The 20790-nt window shown below is 48.5% G+C and overlaps 1 protein-coding gene across 40 annotated transcripts in view; it reads left to right on the top strand.

Annotated features, from left to right (window-relative positions):
• The window catches only part of Dclk2 (doublecortin-like kinase 2), a 134803-nt gene extending 114530 nt beyond the window's left edge, over nt 1–20273 (top strand). For 4 of the 40 annotated variants that reach the window (NM_001195497.1, NM_027539.5, NM_001195496.1 and 1 more), the window contains 8 exons: nt 182–301; nt 693–839; nt 6829–6962; nt 7335–7412; nt 12510–12606; nt 13124–13204; nt 14312–14428; nt 19011–20273. In NM_001195497.1, coding sequence (NP_001182426.1) covers nt 182–301; nt 693–839; nt 6829–6962; nt 7335–7412; nt 12510–12606; nt 13124–13204; nt 14312–14428; nt 19011–19211 — 975 coding nt within the window. In that variant the 3' untranslated portion in view covers nt 19212–20273. Of the gene's footprint in view, nt 1–181; nt 302–692; nt 840–6828; nt 6963–7334; nt 7501–12509; nt 12607–13123; nt 13205–14311; nt 14429–16932 lie in introns of those variants that run through there. The other 36 variants (XM_030252821.1, XM_030252820.1, XM_006502072.3 and 33 more) reach the window with 25 other exon arrangements.
• The last annotated feature ends 517 nt before the right edge of the window (nt 20274–20790 follow it).

Raw genomic sequence — 20790 nt, 5'->3', positions numbered from 1 at the left:
ACTAGTGGCCTGTCCCATCCCGGGGGCTAAGTAGGCAAGTGTGGTTGTCCTTCCTGTGCTGAGAGACATGTCTCCCTTGGCATCAGAAATGAAGGCTATGGTGTACCGTCCTCCAGGCTTTGATGGCAGAGCAGAAGGTTCTGTGGTTTTTATGTCCCTCTCTCCACCCTTTATTTGACAGGAGCATCTGATTGAGAACGAAGTGTCAATCCTGCGCCGAGTGAAGCACCCCAACATCATCATGTTGGTTGAAGAGATGGAAACAGCAACTGACCTCTTTCTAGTGATGGAACTGGTCAAAGTAAGGATGGGCGGGCTCACTGGTGTCCAAGGTCAAAGTAAGGATGGGCGGGCTCAATGGTGTCTAAGGTCAAAGTAAGGATGGGCGGGCTCACTGGTGTCCAAGGTCAAAGTAAGGATGGGTGGGCTCACTGGTGTCCAAGGTCAAAGTAAGGATGGGCGGGCTCACTGGTGTCCAAGGTCAAAGTAAGGATGGGTGGGCTCACTGGTGTCAAATCTCAGAGCATGCAACAATTCTGAGGAACCTTGCCAGAAAAGGATCCTACAGCCTCTTAACCTTTGCTACTCAAACACATCAGTTTCTTTATCTTCTGCAAACTGATGTGACACCCTTCTTATTTCAGAGGACCGAACTGTAGACATTTCGATGCATCTCTTTCCTTATCCTGTAGGGTGGAGATCTCTTTGATGCGATTACCTCTTCAACCAAGTACACTGAGAGAGATGGAAGCGCCATGGTGTACAACCTAGCCAATGCCCTCCGGTACCTGCACAGCCTCAGCATCGTCCACAGGGACATCAAGCCTGAGAATCTGCTGGTGTGTTAGCAATCTCTGCTGTTCTTTTAAATGATTGCAGTGCTATGGAGACATCACAGCACAGAATAACAGGGTACAAACCAATACCACAGTGGTAAACAGAGAGCACACGAAAGGGACTTGAGAAAAGCCAGCAAGTTCAAGTTGGTTGGGGTGTTTTGCATGCACACATAAAACCCTAATGGGCATCTTGAATCAGTGCATACGTTATTTTCTGGACATTAGAAAGTACATTTTCATTTGTCTTTGATTATGTTATTCAGCTTCATGTTCTGATAATGGGACACCTGCCATAATTAATGTGTAAAAGGGGAAAGGGGGTTTGGATTTGGGCTCAAAGTTCAGAGGTTCCAGTCTAATAGGGGTGCACCTATTGGTTCAGGGACTGGCTGACTGCAGTTCTGAAGAGCATGAGGTAAGGCCAGCTGCCTACTTTGTGATCCAGGAAGCAGAGAAAGGGAAGAAGGGAGACTCGGGGACCTTTGAGGGTGTGTAATGATGTAAGGTACCCCGCACAAAGCTCTTCCTGATAACGGTCCACCACCTCCCAACATCGCCACCCTGGGTGTCAAGCCTCGCACACAGAGGTGTCTGGGGCCCTTGGCCATCTACCCTTACGGCAGCGATATTCACTGAAGAACGAAACTGTATGGTGCATAACTTCCAACAATAAGTTAGGGACAAGTAGTTGCCCAGGGGTGGGAGAAGCAAACCAGATGAGTTCGTGTGCAAACAGACTTTGGAGGTGGTCTCTGTTCCTCTAAGCTTTGTAGATAGGGACATTGAAGACACGCTTGAAAGTGTTGTGTTTTCTGTTCTACAGAATGAAAAGTAGTTTCTACTGTGAGGCTCGGTGGCCCAGGTTCGTGGGTCCTGGTCTGTTTTACCAGCCTTCTGACCTTGTGTTACCCCTTTGTCTTCTGACTCATGGCCATTACCTTTAACCCAGACTTAACATCCGTTCCTGTGATAACGAAAGCTTAGTTGCTGGGGAGGAGTTCTTGAGATTCCACCATCAGGAACTGGGGAAGCTGCCTGGGAGCTTTGCATGTACACTCTCTTCCACATGCGATATAGCTGCCTTCTCTAGATCTGTGTGCCGCTCCACTGTCTTAACGCCATCTGGTCTCTCCATCCTCCGCAGTCAAGCTTCACCAACAGTGTCACGCCTCCATTTCTTCTGTCTGTCTTTGTCGGTACTCGTAATATCCTTTCCCAGTGTGGCTAACCTCTTCATCACTGAGCACAGTTATGCCTTTAATATTACCCCAGAATCTCTGAACAGACTGCAGTCATGGTCTCTTCTGGTTTCTGTAGCATTTGTCACAAGGTTGTGATTTTATGTTCTCTGATCTGCCTCCTCCTTCAGATTGTAAGTGCCATAGACTGTAGGTCTTATGTCCTCCTGTTTTCATGACTGTGCTAAGCAGGAGCTTCGTGGAGTGAGGAGTGATCCCTGGTGGTGGCTCTCGTCGCCACTCAGCCAGCCAGCAGCTGAATAAAGACATTATAGCCAGCCTCAAGTACTACACAGATGAGTGTTAAAAGGAATGTGTGGAGACCATCCCAGTGACTTTTCTTCTTTTTAAAAATGTATTTGTTTTTGCTAACCCCAAGTATCCATTTACCATTTGCTAATGCTATTTGTTCATGATTTGTTTTGTTTGGAAGCTAAGTAGCTCTCCTCCCCTCCCCTCTTCTCTTCCCCTCCCCTCTCCTCTTCCCCTCCCCTCCCTCAGTCCCCTCCCCTCCCCTCTCTCTGTCCAGTCCCCTCCCCTCCTCTCCCCTCCCCTCTCCCTTCCTTTCTCTTTCCTCCCCTCCCTCCTCACCTCTCCCCTCTCTCCCCACCTTCCCCTCCTTTCCCCTTTGCTTTTCCCTTCCTTCTCTTTCTTCCACTCCCTTACCCTCCTTCCCCTCCCTTCCCCGTCCCTCCCCTCCCTTCCCCTCCCTGCTCTCTTTGTAGAAAACAGTTTCTTTCCCACCCTTCATCTTCCCATGTTGTTTAAGCTTCTGCAGTAGAATGGCTAAGGCATCATGGTGGTGGTTCTCCCTACTCTACCCTGGGCAGTGGGAGTTGCAAGCAGCCGTCTGTAGTGCCTGTTCAGCCTCTGACTAGCTACCTTAGGCTGAGCAGCAGTAAACTCAGGGTTAGCACTGTCCATTTGCCCTGACATCCTTCCTTGGTCATACCCTTCTCAGCAGTAGCCGCCTGCTCACCCTTTTCAGGCTTTTCAGGATGACTGTGGTAGCAGAGGTCAGGCATGTCCCGCTCTGTTCCACCTCTTGGGAGGTAGAACCACTCTTGTAGACCCCACACACAGTGAGCTCCTCTGTTGTATGGATGGCAGTGTTTGCACAGCAAGGGCATCTGTTAAAAAAAAACCATGGCAGGAAGAAGCCGACATAAGATGCTTCTAAGAGGAGTTGGTGGTCAGCTCTGGGTCTAACAATATCAGGAGACATGACTCCCGGAAGCTGCCCCCATCTGGTTAGTGAAGGCCGCAGGCACGATGTAGCTACCATGGAGATGCTCTGTGACAGCAGGAAACTCCAGCATAGCCTGTGAGTTCATTGTCCTGGAGGAGATAACGCTATGTCAACAGGGCTTCTCTTGACTGGGCTGCCAGCAGGAGCTCGAAGGTTCTCTTCAGTTTATGACATGTGCCGTCAGATCCCCTCTGTTGCCATGCTGTTCATCTGCAAGTCAGGATTGCTGCCATCTCCATAGAATCGTGCTGCAAGGAATTTAAGGACATGTTCCTCCTTCCTTTGCAGGACACTGAGGGCTCTAGACATCCTGTAAACATTTTCCTTTACAAGAGAACAGTGCCATACAGACCCTGCCTGGGTACCACAGAAAGGCAGGATTCTTTTCTTACTGTCTTCTACCCTGAGAGATTTACACAGGTTTAGCATCCATAAAACCCTTATCTGAAATTCAGACACATCCAAAAACGTACGTTGAGAGTTAGGCATGGTGACACATGTCTGTAATATAGTAAGTTTGTGCCAGCCTGGGTTACCAAGTGAGATCCTGTCTAGAAAAACAAAAGAGATGTTTTGTGTGCCAGCATTTCTCCAAGTGGAAAAATTCATACCATGTAATGTCATTTCATACACAAAATAATTTAAAATGCTGCCTGAAGTTATCTTCAGGCTATGGGTTTAAAGCATATGTGGAACACAAATGAATTTTGTAGTTGATATTGAAGATACTTCATTTGCTGTAGTCGGAAATGTTTCTTATCATTATCATTGAGATCGTGACTCAGTGTGTTCTCAAGACTGGCACTGAGTTCTAGAGATTATCCTAGCTTCTTGAGAGCCTAGGACTGTAGATGTGTGTATGACTGTACCTGGTTTTAGACATTTTTGTCAGTTTATGGTGCTAAGGCTGTGGGGTCAGGCTCCAGAAATGACCCTAGCAGTGTACACATTTCTCAGCAGCACATGTGGCAGCTACGAAAGCCTCTTGTATCTCTCTAGATTTAGTCAGCAGATTGGCATTGCACTGAAGAGACAGCCACTGAGGCACTAACAGTGGACACCCCACACGACTCTTGTTCTCTTCCTGTCTGGGAACTAATGCAGTTTTTAGGCAGCAGGGCATCTGACATCTGATTTGCATTCCCTTGCCTGGTATCATAACTTAAAACCCTGCCAAAGCAGATGTATGGGTCGCTGTGTTGGGGAGCACGGAGGTGGCCGTTAATGCTATGAGTTACAGCTCGGCGGTGCCCTGTCATAGTTAAGTATGGAGACTAGTGATAAATTCAGTGTTTCCAGGAGTTCGGGGACAGAGGAGAGAAGAGGTTGAGTTTCTCGTGGTTGATGTCCTTCTAAATCATTACGCTGGCGTTTTATTTAGCGAGCATGAGGGGTTCCCTTTGGCTGTGGGACCTGCGTTCCCTGCACTTGTCAGCCTTGCATCCCGCCAGCTGCTTGACAGAGCATCTCTCAGTGTGAGGTGGGCCATTTGAACATCGCGGGGCTGGCGTTTTCACAGTTGTTGAAATTCATTCAGAGTCTTCATGTGAGGCTGCTGGGGTTTTGGCTTTGTTTAGCTGCAGAACCCATTGCAGGGTGGTTCAATGGGAGGACGAGGGGTCCTGGCTGCCAAGCTGGCTTGGTTCTGTGACCCTCGATTTCCTTGCCTGCAAATGCAGGTAGCATTTCTTGCTTGAGAGAATATGTAAACTTGAGAAGTTCCTGTGGCTCTCAGTAACTGTCAGGGAGCCTCGGGAGCGGTATTCTTCTGTCCCTCTCTGGGCCTCATTTCCCTGTCCTCATTGCCAGGCCCTGTGCAGGGTGAGCAGTCTCTACCGCTCATCTGCCCAGCTTCACAGCTCCATAGAGCACAGCGATGTTTAATCTTCTTTGTAGATTTGACTAGAATCCCCAGCTAGGATTTAAAGGTTATTAATACATTGCATATTTTCTTCTCTATTGGGAGGAGATGAATCAGCAAAAGCACTATTATTTCCTACTCCATCTAAGCCATACTCTCGTGGTTAGCCAAGGAGTCCCAACCAGTCAGCAAGCACAGGCTGCCCACTCCCTGTCTGTACTCCTGCGTCTGACTGAGTTCTATAGGGGATGTAGAAACGTGGCTTCGGAGACTGACAGCGGCTTCTTGGCACCCCACACATCTCTAAATGGAGCACAGCTTTATAAAAACAGTACCTAATGACTTGTAAATATGAAATAGCAGCGACATTACTGAGACATTGACTCGTGATACAGACATTTAGGAAATTGTGCTTATAAATGCTCTGATCACTACAGAAACTTAGAATTTTGTCCTAATGTTTGGGTTTCAGTAAATGCACCATAAATCCTAATTGTAATTATCCTAGATTGCTCTCACTAATGTTTACATTAAACACTATGGATGGCAAGCTGTCCTATGTGGCATAACTAAGAATCTTGATTCTGTTGCTTCAAGCTAGAGCATTTGTATATTTGCATGTTTCTGCTGTGTTGTGGGGTTCACACAGAGTGATACATACCTTAGAGGGGTTCAGAGTCCCCACCACTACCCCTATGACTCTCTAAAGTCATGAAGGCGTGCATGAGCCGTGTGTATGCTATGTGTAAATATGGAGGATACTGTGATGTCCCAAAGAAAGAAGTGTTCTGTAGCAGAGAAGCAGAAAAAGGTAGTGAGCCATCCATCATTGGTCCTTCTCAAGGCCCATAAAGCTTGGCTCATGTCACAGGGAGCCTCAGGGTCTCTGGGCTCTCTGTCAATGACTGCCTAAGTCCCTTCCCTCGGTGGCTGATGCCAGTCACTGCTTATGTTGAGAAAACATCGTTTTCTAAATATTTCCCTTCTAAAGTCTGAAGTAGTTGAAATGCAAGTCCAGCTCAATAGTAAAACACAAGAAGAAACAGGCTGTGTTTAAAATACAGAATGAGAGTTTCGAGTATTGATTTGGTCTGTGAAGCTATTTTTCTCTGAAGTTTGGTGCGTTCAAATGGACTCACAAGAGAATCTACTTTGGCAAGTTTGTTTATCACACAGCCAATCCCCAGTTAGCTGTCTGTGTGCTCAATGGCTTCCAAAACTGTCTACGTGTTGTGTTATTTCCTGGCTCTTCTCTCTTAAGGAAAGTTTGCTTGGATATAAGGCAGAGTGTTCTTAATTATGTGGTCATTGTAAGCACATGGGTATGTCTGCACGTATGAGCTGTAGGGAGGACGTGAAAGCAGCTCTCAGTGCTGTGCCTGAGGGCTTGTTAAGCCTAGGGCATTGTAATTCACATAAAATTTTACCTTTGCAAAGCACAGTTGAATAGAAGCCTCTGAGATCTCTCAGCCCTTTACAACGATGGTTCTCTTACCAGAAGAACTTTCTCTAAACATTTAAAAAGTCACTGTGTCTTTCCTGCTTAATTCCAAGGCTCCTCTCACAGCTGTTAAGGGGGGGGGGGACCCAAAGCAACAACAGCAACAAAAACTGGTAATTATTGGCTGTTTTCTGTTCCAGGTGTGCGAATACCCAGATGGAACCAAGTCTTTGAAGCTGGGAGACTTTGGGCTGGCGACGGTGGTTGAAGGCCCGTTGTACACGGTCTGTGGCACGCCAACTTATGTGGCACCAGAGATCATAGCTGAAACAGGGTGAGAGTCTGCCTGTCTCTGGTCATGCTTTGACACGGCTAACAAAGGCACATAGCTGTTGCTGTTGCTTTGTGTCCAGTATACCTGTGAAGGAAGACTGGGGAGCGGAGATATGTGACCTACCCCGTTGGCTTGACTTGAGGGAGTAGTTTGCTCTTATCTGGACTGTGCTTCTGTTGGGGGTGGGGTGAGAAGGCTACGGGTGTGAGGTGGTTGGAGACGGTCACTGATAGCGGTCAGATGGGGAGAAAGCACACGCCTTTTCAGAGGACAGCTCCTCCTTCCGTGTGGTACTAACACAGTACCACAGTACTGCAGCAGCGGGCACAAGCTCTGGCTCACCATTACCCTCTCTCCCTCACTTTGTTCCAGTTATGGCCTGAAGGTGGATGTTTGGGCAGCTGGTGTGATTACATACATACTTCTCTGTGGATTCCCACCATTCCGGAGGTAACCATGTTAGAATTATAAATTCTCAGACACTTAACTACTGGCAGAAAGGCCCTAAGCCAGTAAATAAAATTACCAGTTTAAAATCATATAAACACACCTTTCTCTGTTTGTCTTAATTTACAGCCTACTGGTGAAAACTTGTACTTTTTCCTTTGGTATTTTGATTTTTGTTTTTGTCTTTGTTTTTTCTTCTCTCTCTCTCTCTCCCTCCCTCACTCCTTCCTTTCTGTATGGGAGCGTGAACACAAGATTCATCCATTTGTGCACACTCTGCCTCTGAGCTGTCCCTAGCATGACCATAAAGGCCTTTGCTTTGTGTGTGAGCCTGTGAGCTCTTTGGCCATCATTCCATGAAATCAGTTCCTAGGAGACCCTAGACTTTGCCACTTCTGAGTCATCTTGAGGAAGGGTGGATGGAATGTAAAGGTCCTAATGGAGAAGCCTGAATCATTCAGGTGGACTTTTTGAAGTTCTTGGTATCGGTGACACTTTTACTTGATTCGAGAGCAGCATTACTTGATTTTGATATGAAATTTCTAAACCACCCAACTTTTATCTCATAAACCAAGAACGCTTTATGGTAGTTTTAGTCCTTCCTGGAACATTTATTACCTGAGAAGTGAAGTTTCAGAAAATTTGGTGTCGGCTGGCCTGGAAACAAACGGCGGTTGACACTTGGCAGGTCAGTGCTGGCCTGGCGGGAACAGCGGTGAACACAGCCAGCCATAGGAATGCTTGCAGCCTGGCCAGCCCAGCCATCGACCCAGGCTGATTCAGCCACACTGACTGCAGCTCTTCTTCTGGTCTGTTTCATCTCGTGTGCTGCGGCCAGCGACTAACTTGGAAACTGTAGTGCATCTGCTCGTGCATGGCTACTTTTCTGCCGTTTATCTCCACTGCCTCCTCCTCTCTGTTTGGTGAGCAGTGAGCTGGGTGTGCCAGGTACTGTTCCGAGTGATGGCCATGGTTCACAAGCACCTTAGAGCTGTGCTTTTAGTCCAGCTCAGCTGCTGTAAGGAACTAACACAGACTGTGTGGCTCATTAGGACTGGAAACTTATTCTCACAGTGATGGAGGCTGGAGATTTAAGACCAGAGCAGCAGCAGGCTTGGTGTCTGGTGAGGGCCTACTTCCTGGTCGCTTCTCAGCCATCTTTGTGAAGTCACACAGCAGAAAGGGAAGGGCAACCTCTAGGAACTTCTGAGTATCTTGTCTTCCTTTTTAAAATGATGTTGGGGGTTGCACCCCAGGCCTCCTGCTAGGCAGCACTCTGCCACTGACCTCTGTCCTCTCTAGGGATTTTCCTCGAAGACACTACAGCTGAATTTATGAAGGCTCTGCTCTCATAACTCTGGCTCTCTCCCAAAAGCCCACCTCATGATGCCTTCCAAGTGAGAATTAGGTTTCACCAGAAGGAGTTTGGAGGAGTACGTAGTCGTGTTTAATGTTGTATTGGGTCAGTGAATGAAGAATAGCTTATCTTTTCTCTCCAAACATTTGTTACGAAAACTTCCTGGAAAAAGTTAGAAAGTTGAATTTTTATTTTTTAATTCTCATATTTTCAGTTTGAGTTCAACAGTGGGTCTTTTTTTGTTTGTTTGTTTGTTTTTATTGATTATTGATCATCGCTGTGCACAGAATGACACAGAAATGTTAGTCTGTTTTTGAAGAGCTTATGGTATACAGACATGAAGCACAGGAATAATGACCAGAAACAACTGGTTGTGTATGTGTGATTGGCTAGCTCAGAGATGGATAAGCATAGATTAAATGTGAAGGAAGTGACTAAAGGACTCCATGGTGCAAGGCAGAAGGGAAGGAGGAGAGGTGGGTAATCTGTGTTCTCGTTTTACAGTGACCTGGGCCCTGGGCTGGTTTGGGTGATGGTTTGTTTTTTTTTGGGGGGGGGGGGTTAGTCAAATGTAGAAGGGCAATGTGTTTGCTGACAGATGATAACGGGACCAATTAACATGGAGTTCTTTCTGGCTTACCCAAGGGGAGATGAAGAAAAAGGAGTTAAGGGTCAGCATTAGGGGATGTGTGCTCACTACTCCCTCTAGTGTCTGTGGTCTCTGGTGCAGCCAGGAAGAGCAGCGGTTTTGCTGTTATCCAGGTGAGGGTCAAGTTGGAGGTCACCCAGGGCAGCATCGGCATCATGAGATGGGGAGGTGACTTGGGCTGACGAGAGCAGCCCACAGCATTCTCAGGGGGCTGCCTAACGTCAGGGATTCCCTGGCTGCCCCACTTTTACATTTCAAGAGCATGTTTTCCCTCTTCGCTCCTGAGGTCATCTGTGACGCTAAACAAGACGCCGCCTCTTCGCAGCGCAGACACACACATCAGGCACATCTCACAACTGCTATACTATGACTGCTAACGGTAAAGCAGATGCAGGAGATTAAGGATGTGATGTGTAAATGATTCGTGCCTAGAGTGGATGGCATAATTGTGACTCTGGGGCTGGGGAGGGAGCTCACTTGGTTCCATCTCCATAAAGCCCAGCATGGCAGAGCACGTGCCTATAATCCCAGCACCTAGGACATGGAATCAGGGAAGTTAGGAACTTCAAGGCTGTCCTTGGCTGTGTAGCAAGTTTGAAGTCACGCTGGGCTACATGAGACCCTGTTTCAACAAAATAAAAGCAACCATATATATATATTATACATAATACATATTAAAGTCCTTTAAACAAGTGCTTCAAGTGGAAGCTTCTGAACGGAAATTGTGATCAGGAATTTACTGCTCCCCTCTGTCTAATGGCTGCTGCCTTCTCTCAGCGCCTTTGGGTTTTAGCTCTAGCTTGCTTTCCTTCTGTTTGTTTGTTTGTTCTTCTTACTCCTTGAGCTCACTTGCCCCTTATCCTCTTCTCCTCAACCCCAGAGTCATCTTTACACTAATTGGTTTTCAGAGACGTCCGAAGTTTTCCCAAGAACGAGCGTGCTGCAGCTACTGACTAACGCGTTTGTAATGTTGCTCTGAGCTTCCTGACCGTCCTTCCTCAGCCCCGTGCCCAGCTCTCTCTGTCACACGCTCACGTATGAGGGCTGTGTGAAATGGCTAACTGACCTTATCAGGTGTCACTGAAAGAGAAACTGTTTTTTCTTCATGGGCTGTTTTACGCCTATGGCCCTGTCATCTAAGGGATATATTGTTTTAGACCTTGTATTATAAATGTGATGATAAATCCATTGTGGATTCAAACAGAGTAGCCGTTTGTCCCTGACTACCAGGGCAGATGGACTGTCTGCAGGGCTGTTCTTCCGCTGGGTGCTTAGCTCTGGACATTGACAGTGTTGAGCCCTGGAGTCTCGTTCTATCTGTTTAACACTCACGGGTCCTTTTTTGCTGTATTGGACTGTTGTAAATGGATGAAGCAGATGGACTCCAGCTTTTAGATCTGTATTGGCCAAGTGATCAAGTCAATATAAGCTACCTGTAACTCCAGGAATAAAATGGAGATGAATGGAGAAGTAGGAACACTCTTGAGAGTCAGTTATATATATGTCTTCTTCTAACACCTCCTGCTATGTACGCTCTCACTTCCAAAGGCTTCTGTAAAGTCCCAGTGTGTTCTTCTGCGTCATTCTCACTCCCTGGGAAGGAGCACTGGGCTGATCACAGCAGTGCAAAGGAGAGAAACCATCGTGCTTCCCTACAGACAGTTGTGTGAGCCCACTTTCCAGGAGTACACTGGTGACCTCTCACCATGCTGGCTTTTCTCACCTGGCCCTTGCTCCTCATTATACCTTTGGCCATCAGTGGGGCCAAAGCAGAAGTCTCACAAATGCTTCCCTTGAGCATAGCAGGCAGCCATGTCATCAGAGAGTCCTAGCAATTGTCCCTAAGTCACCTTTGAGAAGGTGGGAATCAGAACCCAAAAGGCTTGGTGGAAAAAATCTAAGAAGTTTGCAGTCTCCCCAGGTAACTGCTGGCTTGTACTCCTGGATTTTAATTCTGAGTTTTCTGTTGTGGCCTGTGGTGGACCAGGAAAGCTAAGCATGTTTCCTGTTTGCATTCCTGTGTTCCCCACACATGGGAACAGCCCACATCCAGTCTTTCCCTTCCCTGTTTTCATAGTTCCACCAAATGTCGAGAGCCACGGATCCATTAGACACCACATGTGTGTTTGGGGAAAGACCAAGCAGCTCAGGTTGGCAGACGCCCGCCCAAGAGCATCCAGGATGCTTTGCCTTGACTGAGAAAACCTAGCTGGCGTCTGTGGAATATTCACTTTCTGAGACTGAGCACAAAGGAACATTGAGTTGTGGTGGGGAGGCAATTATGTCATGGTTTTTATAAATCTAGGTTCTGAACTCAGTATGATTTTCAGTGAAAATGTGGAGGGTTATGTAGAAACCTTCCTATGAAGGAAAAAAAATAAAGGTTGCGTAGATGCTGCTGTTCTACATAGGCATGAGTTATGGTGAAACTGCCGACCTCCCCCTGAGGGTTTCATTGTCTGTAATTTCTGGTTTTGCTTGTGATATAAATACATACATATTTATATAGGGAGAGCTAAATATATATTATATATGTATACATATATATCACACATACATATATACGAATACACACATGTGTATACATATACACATATATATGTGTGCATATGTATGTGTGTATACATGCATGTATATGTGTGTGTGTGTGTGTGTGTGTGTGTGTGTAATACATATCTATATCTATATTTTTTTTCTCCCTGAGATGGACTCTGGCCGTATTTGCTTTGTCTTGCGCTTGCCTTAGCTCTCCAAGTATCTAGTTCTGGAGGGACACGCCACGCCCCCTGGCTTTCATGCTAACCATTTATACACTTGTTTTCTGAGGCATTAAGTATACACTCTTTCATACCATCCACTACTGGAACTTTTCCAACTCCCAACTAAACTGAAACTCTCCCTGAGTCATTTTCTGTCTCTGGTTCCCAGGCCTAGGAAATGTCCTTTGGCTCATTGTCTAGAAGGAAAATCCTGCTGTCACCATGCACCTATGACACACAGCTGAGCAGTGACATGCCCAAGCCAGAGCCTCTATGCCTTCCTGCTACTCAGACACTTTGTTTGTGACTCTGTTCTTCCGTTTCCTTGTCACCAGTGAGAACAATCTCCAGGAAGATCTCTTTGACCAGATCTTGGCTGGAAAGCTGGAATTCCCAGCCCCCTACTGGGACAACATTACAGACTCTGCCAAGGTACTGTGTAGGGCTCTTCCTGTATACACTGTAGGGTCCTTGCATGTGGGGCTATAGCAGCCCACAGCTTGGGGCTCCTGAGACTTGACTTCTAATATGTGGCCTTTCTGTAAGTTTGTATAGTGTACTATAGTGTAGTCTCCGGAGTCCTCAACTAGACTTTGAAACCTAGATGGCAATTCCCCTCCTCCACTGCTGTGCTAATCACTGCAAACATAGTGATGAAAATGGAAAATGCCACAATGTCCCGTGGAGTGAGGTCAGAGATCCGCAGGTCTTAGGAGACAGTCTGGGATCCCTGACAGGAGGGAGACACCGCTGTCCCAGGCACTGTGCTGACACAGGCAGTGAATCTGCCTGTCTCATAAGCCCTGATCATGTGGGTGGTTGGCTTCATGCCCCAGTGGCTGAGCTGCTATGTTGGCTTTTGAGTTCTGTATTTATGCTGGAATCACCCTCTTTCTCCTCCTCTGTGGTCTACCACCCCTTCCTTCCCTCCCCTTTCTCCCCTTTGTAGGAGTTAATCAGTCAAATGCTTCAGGTAAACGTTGAAGCTCGCTGTACTGCGGGAGAAATTCTGAGTCACCCCTGGGTGTCAGTAAGTACCCACATTCCCAGGGAACGAGTGAGTCTGTGTTGTGTGGTCAGCAGCATGCTTCCTTGCTATGTGTTTTGCACAGATGCAGTTGTACATTCAAATTCTATGGCAGGTAGACTGTCTCTCCTAATGACCAAATATCATGGGAGAAGATGGCTGATACCGGAGTCCCTCGTCTGCTTCGCCTGTCCCTTGTTGGACCTCAGTTTACTCATCTACGAAGTAGGGTTGGCCAAGATGCTCTTTAAGGACCCATTCCATGACTTCGTTCTAGTTTTGGGGTTTGTGTTTTCCTCAGAGATGAATGTGTTTTAGACTGTGACCTCTGTGTCCACATGGCGTGCAGTCCCATGGACTGGAAGGAGAGACAGTCTCCTCCAGAGGTATCGAAGAGGTTGGTAGTGACCACATGTTCCCTCTGGGCAGAAGTGAACTAGAAGGCAAGTCCTGAACACTGGGTTAATTAGCCACATGGCTGTACTGCTGTACCCTTCCACTCTTCACACTGTTTCCCTGGGCTAAGACACAAGTCGGGGAGACAGCACATCTCTTTGTGAGCAGTAAGGCTATCAGTTGAGTGACTGATGTCCTGGAGATGGAGCTCGAGCCTTCAGCATACAGCATGTTCTCCTGCCAGTTTTGTTTTGTTTTAATTAAGAAATGGGGTCAAACATTAGGCGCAAGCCATGTTCCCTCCTCAGCCTGTCCCGTAACCAGAGAGCTACAGCAAGGTGGCACAGCACACATGAATTCTTCATGCAAACGATAAACTCTTGGTTTTTGTGTTTCTGTGGGATGGCTTGTATTGTATATGCCTTGGGAGAGGGCCTGAGAACCCCACACAGTGCCGTCCGGAGGCGTGTCTGCCTGAAGGCATGGTGCTGCAGACCATGCTGAGGATGGAACTCAGGGTCTCATGCCTGCTGGTCCAGTGCTCTTTCCTGGCGCTATACAGTGGCAGCAGTTAGTTTTGAAAGAACTAAACTTGTGTTCTTCTGGCTAAGATGAGCCTGTTTGGGACGACATCATTAGGTGGATGGTGGGGGTAACTTAATGAGCAGTTGAAGCTGAGGATCCGAAATCACTGTGTTTGGTTCTGTTCCGTAGGATGATGCATCCCAGGAGAACAATATGCAAGCCGAGGTTACAGGTAAACTAAAACAGCACTTTAATAATGCGCTCCCCAAACAGAACAGCACCACCACCGGGGTCTCCGTTATCATGGTAAGTGGGACACAGAGCTCTGCCTCGGAGAGCCGGGGCTGGCCGAGCTGGAGTTGCTGTCTAGATAGCCAGGGTTCTGCTCATGGAAGCTGGTGTCTTCCATGTTCCTGTCTCCATGGAGGATTGCCTGGCATGTAGAGGGTGCTTTCAGCTCTGTTCCCTAGACTCTGCATGGCAGCTAGGGGCTGGGAGGAGACAGAGCAGCAGTGACAGGGAGCTCTGGCTGGGCCTTGCCTCACCTGTCATAGCTGCTGCTACCTCTAGGGATAGATTGCAGCCCCATAGCATGGGCACTGTAAGGAAATAAGGCCCAGCCTCTGGTTGAGGTGTGAGTTCTTTTAAACTTGGAATAGGAAACAGCCAAGTTAACAAATTTCACTTTTTAAAGACTGCTTGGTAAAAATAAAAATAGTTGGTGTGTTTTTAAATCCATAGAAGTATTTTTTTAAATCAGATTTTCATGGTTAGAGTTTTATTTTAAAAGTAACAATGATCCCATTTTTGTACTTCTCCCAAAATGCTTAAGGCCATGAATCTAAATATTTAAACACAAGAGACAAAAGTAACATTAAGGAGAGCCAGAAGAAAGAGTACAGGACAGGAAAATAAACCCAAGTGAGGTCAGTGGTGCCTGAGTCCCTCTGAGCATCTCCCACCTGCTCAAGTCAGCCAAGGTACAAACCAGCCAAGGTCTCCAACAGCGGTGCCTCTGTCCTCCTCACCACCACAGCAGACAGACAGCCGACACAGGGCCAGGGGCGTGGATATCGGGAACTTGCCTCTCCGAGGGGCAGGTACCTGAAATAGGCCGTCCCTGCAGCTCTGTCATTTGCTTCTAGAGCAGCCTCTTGCCCCATGGGAGAGGTTCTCCGTATTCCTCCTACATACAGGGATATAGGCTTATTCTCACTGCACAGTGTAGTCTAAGGATGCCAGGAAACCGTGGGAGTCCAGGAAGCCACAATGCACACACCCACTATGGACACAAGTATTCTGCTGTTGGTTAAGCACCTGTGGCATTCCTGGTCCCTGCTTTCTGTGATGTATTCCCTTCCTCCAAGGGTCTTAGTTCATTTGGTAGACTCCCTCCCACTGTCCTCGAGACTCCTGTGCTCCCTGCAGGGATCTGTGTGCTCCGTTTCCTCCCCATACGACTTGAGTCCACAAACTGGGCTTTGCGCTGCCCTGTAGGACTCTGGAGTGCTCCTTGATGAACACAGGAAGGCTGGAGGTGTGGCTTTTCCTGCCACTGTAGTGATGTTTTACTGAATACTGGAGAAAGGCAGAGATGTCACAGATATGGAGCCCACAGCAGGGGGACATTTCTAGAACCCAAGGATTCTCTTTTGAGACCCAGCCTGTGAGCAGAAGCAGGGTGGATCTGCGCCATGCATGGTGTGGTAGGGAGCGTCTGTGGAAGTGGAAGAGAAAACCATTAAGAGTCAGCATTTGTGTTGGGGTGCAGCTCAGCGGCTGTGCGTGTACCCCAATATCCCCCAAAGTATATATTCAGCATCTGGTACAGCCTTGAAGAGAATTTGTTGGAGTCAGAATTTCCTATCATCTGTTAATTAGCTTGCTAATCTTCTAAGATTTGTTAGTTTTGCAGCCCTGGAATTAAAGGCCATTAGGCCTGTTCTCTGCCTCCTGACCCTAAAGCTCAGCTGAGGGTCTAGAATGATTGACAGTCCTCCCTTGAGCCGGCATAAGCGGTGTAAGCTGCGCTGTGGATAACAATGCAGAGAACCTCTCACCACTTACAAATAGCGGTTTCCCCCTTGCTAATGGAGTTAGTCAGATGTCAGACCCTTGAGTTTTAACAGAGTGTTCCTGAGACTGAACAAACCTTAAGAAGGTGACTGTATAAAAATTGTGTGTTGATGTATATGCAGGAGCTATTTGGCACATGTTGGTGACATCCAGCTAACCACATTCTCTGCCTAAGCCTGGAGACTGAGCACAGGGAACTGCCTGCCAATGGTCTCACTGCATTCAGAATCTACTGGACAGATTCCTGGGACTTGTTTCCGGCCGGCCGTCTCTGTTCTCAGTGGTTCAAAAGCCAGCCTGCCAAATTTTGACTTGGCCCCAAAAGCAGCAGAAGGCTTCTTGCTTGTCCTTCCCCAAGCCAGTTCTGGGCCTATGTATGGCTGCTGGGTAGAACCTGTGACATACTTCGGGGCCCCGTGTCATGTATATCATGACTGTATAACTGAGAGCAGTTTTAAATTGTTTTTATGCATAAAGTAACTACAAAATGCCTGTCTCTGGCATGAGTTAGTCATTACTGAGTATACGGGCTCAGTAGCAGAGGAGTAGATGTGTTTGTAGCTCAATGGTTAGTGGTCTCTGCATAATTTACAGATGAGGTCCTCTCTGTCTCCTGTCACCTCAGAACTCTCCCCAAGTAGGTACCTGGGGCTCCAGTGAGTAGTATGCTAGGGTAGGGCTGACTCAGGGGAAAGACACCGAAGTGACACTGTTGTCTGCATTTCGTTTGACAGTTTGATTTGACAGTTTGAGCGACACTTCAGAGTTTCGTTCTTTGCCCAGTTGAGACTATGGGAAACCCTGAAGCAGACCCTGGTATTCAACACCCTGTGCTCATGAGAGCCGCACCTAACTTTCAGCCCCTCTTCCAGCTGCATGCTTGTCTCAGGCTCCGGCCCTCAGCTTCCTGCTGGTAGGGGTCCTCTGAACCCACTGACCTCCTCCTGGCCAGCCCAGCCCAGCGCGCCTTTGGGGAGCTTTGTGATAGACTAAGCTTGTCAAGTCTGGTTTCCTGCTCAGGAGCAGGGGCCAATAGTTCTGTGCCCTGTTCCTGTTTACATAGGTGAAGGGCATCTTTCTGCAAATGACAGCAGGGGATGAGTGTCTCCGTGAGGTTTTAGTGCTTTGTCCAGAGCTGCATTTCTATCAGCCAGCCTCCATGATGAGAACATGGTCATATCAGAAAGAGTTTCAGAGGCCGATGGCTCCGGGTTGCACTTTAGCGCTGTCCCTGACATTGCTTAGTGTGCTGATGAAGGACAGTGTATTCCAGGAGGTGGTTTCTTTGTCCCAGTGAGGGACGAAGGGAAAAAAAAAAGCCTCAGAGACCAGAAGGGGCCATCTTGTGGCAGAGAAGGGAATGACAAGACATCTCCTTCCATGGTCTTACAAGAGGGAGAAATGTTAGTCAAAGGATACCAGAGGCTCTGTTTACTTTGGTGGGGTGGGGGTGGGACTCAGGGGTTCTTTCCTTATTTAAGACAGACAAGACTGTTAATCGTGTCGCTTCTGTTGAAAGTAAGTCTAGTTTCTGTCCCTGCTTCTCTCCCCTCCTGCCTCTCCCGCTGCTGCATTGCTTCCCCTGACTAGGTCCAAGGCCATGGTACGTACTAACTGCACCGCGAGCTTCTCTCTGCCACGCATGCTCATGTTCTCTCGGCCAGAAGAGAAGAGGGGAAATAATCAGGGCCGCGTGGTCCTCATCTACCGGGGAAAGTCCGGGATAGGAACACGTGTTTGCTGTATCTCCTGTGGGTGTTGCTGGGGTGGAGTGGTCCGGACTGGTACCAGCAGCTCAAGAGGCAAGCCTCAGACCAGGCTTTGCCCACTTAGCCCGTTAGCCGGCACTGTCCTCGGAAGGTTACCACTGCCGGGAGCTATGGGGAGCACGGCCCGGAGGCCACTGGCAGTCGAGTCGGCCTTGGGAAGACTTGCCAGGTGTTTTCTCTATCCTTAAGTTTGTTTGTTAACGTGTACTGGAAGTTCCTCGGCCAACAGGAGTTAGGCTGCAAAATGCCTCCTGGTCCTTTCATCGTATAGCTGAAGTGGTACCCAAGACCTGCAGTCCCCGCGCCTGTAGTGTAAAATGGCAGTTGCTGGCTCCTAGGGCACACAAGCCCCAGTGAGACAAAGAAGACTCCATGCCTGGGTATCCCCAGGATGGGTCAGAAGGCAAGTTCACCCATGAGGAGGTAAGCAGATGAGTAAGACCAGGAAGACAGCAGAGTGCAGGCTTCCCTCATAGGGAGGGGGGCCAGGCAAGGACGCCATGGAGGATCCACAAGGCTGCTACCACCCCAGTGGATTCCTGGGCATATTCCACATGCCCTTGGGTGTGAGGGCATTCCTTATTTATGACACATGAGATTTATACCCCGGTGACAGTAACTTTCTCTAGATAAGAGTAGTAGCTTAGCTAGTGTAGCTGGCTGAGACTGGTGATCACCAGCACGCCTGGGTATGGGTATAAGCAAGACACTCGGAATTCAGGTGCAGCTCACAGTGGGGACCTTCTCGGGTCACCTTGTGTAGGCCAGCTGGCTTGATTCTCGAGCGCTGTGACCCATCACTCCCTACCCCTAGCTCCCAGCACAGGCTGTGGTGAGGGCTGAGGCAAAGGGCAGCTGCTGGGACGGGAGCAGGTGGGGGGCTCTGTCTCCCTTAGGCTTCTACTAGAAGCCTGGCCTATTTCTCCTCTTCTGTTTCTGCGTCCTGTGCATGCCCTGTCTTGCTTTCTGGTCCTGGCTGTGTGATGGAGCCCGGCCTGGGTAATGTGTGATCTCTGCTGCTCTCTCTCTCTCTCTCTCCCCAGAACACGGCTCTAGATAAAGAGGGGCAGATTTTCTGCAGCAAGCTCTGTCAAGACAGCAGCAGACCATCCAGGGAGCAGACCTCGCCAGTCCCTCCCTCAGCCCAGGAGGCCCCTCCCCCACTGGAGTCTCCCAGGCCCCCTGGTCCTCCAGCCACCTCTGGCTGTGATCTGGCAGGGACCTGGCGCCGCCACCGAGACTGAACCCTGTGTACACAGGCCAAAGCCGCTCACCGTGCCAGGCAGGCCGCTCTTCAGCGGGCCTCATCAACTCCTTGCTGAAAGAGCCTCTCTCTCCTGGCTGCTGCTTTGACAGTTTGTTGGCATGTTCTGTCACTGCCTGAGAACAGAACTGGGGCATCCTGGAGCCCGTGTGCAGCATGGCCTCATGCACTTTGGGCTCTGCCCTCTCTAGTTCCTGGCCATGTCAAGCAAGCCATGTCAGTTGTGGAGACATATTTGGAGTGACTCATTTTAAATCATCTGTGTTTTTAGTTCAGTAGACACTTGGCCGCTTTCCCCAGAGAATGTGCAACTTTTATCTGGAATTACATCGTTTTTACAGAAATGCATTGGACGAATTAGGATTCTCCTTATTGAAGGACACTCCAAGTGCTCCCTTCTCAGGACACAGCTATGGTTCCTTTGTTCTGTGAGAGGCAACATGGCCTCTTCGTCTTCATAGGGCGCTGAGGCACCTGGCTTCTGACTAGGAGTGTCATTCTGACTTGAGAGGGTCATTTGCCTCCTGACTTTGGGAAGTGCATTCTGAAGCCCCAGGAAGCAGATCCCGACCATCCGTCCGTCCGTCTGTCCGCTGGGCTGGGGTGCTGGGCTCGCAGACCTAGCTGACTCACCCTTGGTTTCCCGACTCTCCTTGTGTGTGTTTTAGGAAATGCTTATGAAGCTGGCCCGTGGGCTTCCCAGTGGGACGTGCAGCAGTTCTTGGCAGAGCAGGGCCAGCTCTGCTGTGTCATCTCCAGGGTCTCCCATCACCTCTGCTCTTTGCCATGGCAGGTCTGCTGAGACCCCGCGGGGACGGGGGCATGGTGCTCCCTGATTGGCCTGTGACCAACCTTCTGGAAGGCTGCTGGCAGTTTTCCCTGTTTTCCACCACCCCACTCTTTTTAATAATTGTATATAACTGTACTTGTTCTACTTGCTTGTCTTTAAAACAGGGGCCCCCACAGTTCACTCTCACTGTTAGATTTTGCCTTTTCCAGGTATCCCCAACCTGCAATAAACTCTTCCCTCTTCAGAAAATCCATGGGGTGGGTGAAATTTCTGTGTGGTTGTTATGGAAAAGTGCGTGTGATCGGAGGGGCCAGTGTCTGGGGCCGTAGTGGAAGAGCCCACGGTCCATGCATTGGCTGAAGTGTTTGTGATTGCAGGGGCAGGACCAGAGCATCAAAACAAACAGGCTTTTCCCGAGTGATGGCTTAGGAGCAGTAATAGGAGAGAGCATGGCTGAACAACTCTGTCCTGCCTGTCCTGGACGAGGTTCTGCTTTTCCGTGTCGTGACTTAGTTTCCCTGTAGTAGTTCCAGTTACCCAGAGCTGTGTCTGTCATCTCCTCAGAGTTTGACAACTCTCCAGCTTGAAACTACTGATCAGGCTCTGGACCTCTTGGCTTATGTTGCCCAGGGAACAAGACAGCTGATGGGCCAGCTGACCCAGGGTTCCACCCAGAGCCCCATAGCTATGGCAGAGACAGGAGGAAGATGTGTTCAAGAACACTGTGAGATGCCGGGTTAGAACATTTGGCGTGTGTCTCTTTACTACT

This window comes from Mus musculus, chromosome 3, assembly GCF_000001635.26.
Source record: "Mus musculus strain C57BL/6J chromosome 3, GRCm38.p6 C57BL/6J".
In the NCBI taxonomy this organism is placed as follows: Eukaryota; Metazoa; Chordata; class Mammalia; order Rodentia; family Muridae; genus Mus; species Mus musculus.
This window is presented reverse-complemented; position numbering and strand designations above follow the sequence as displayed.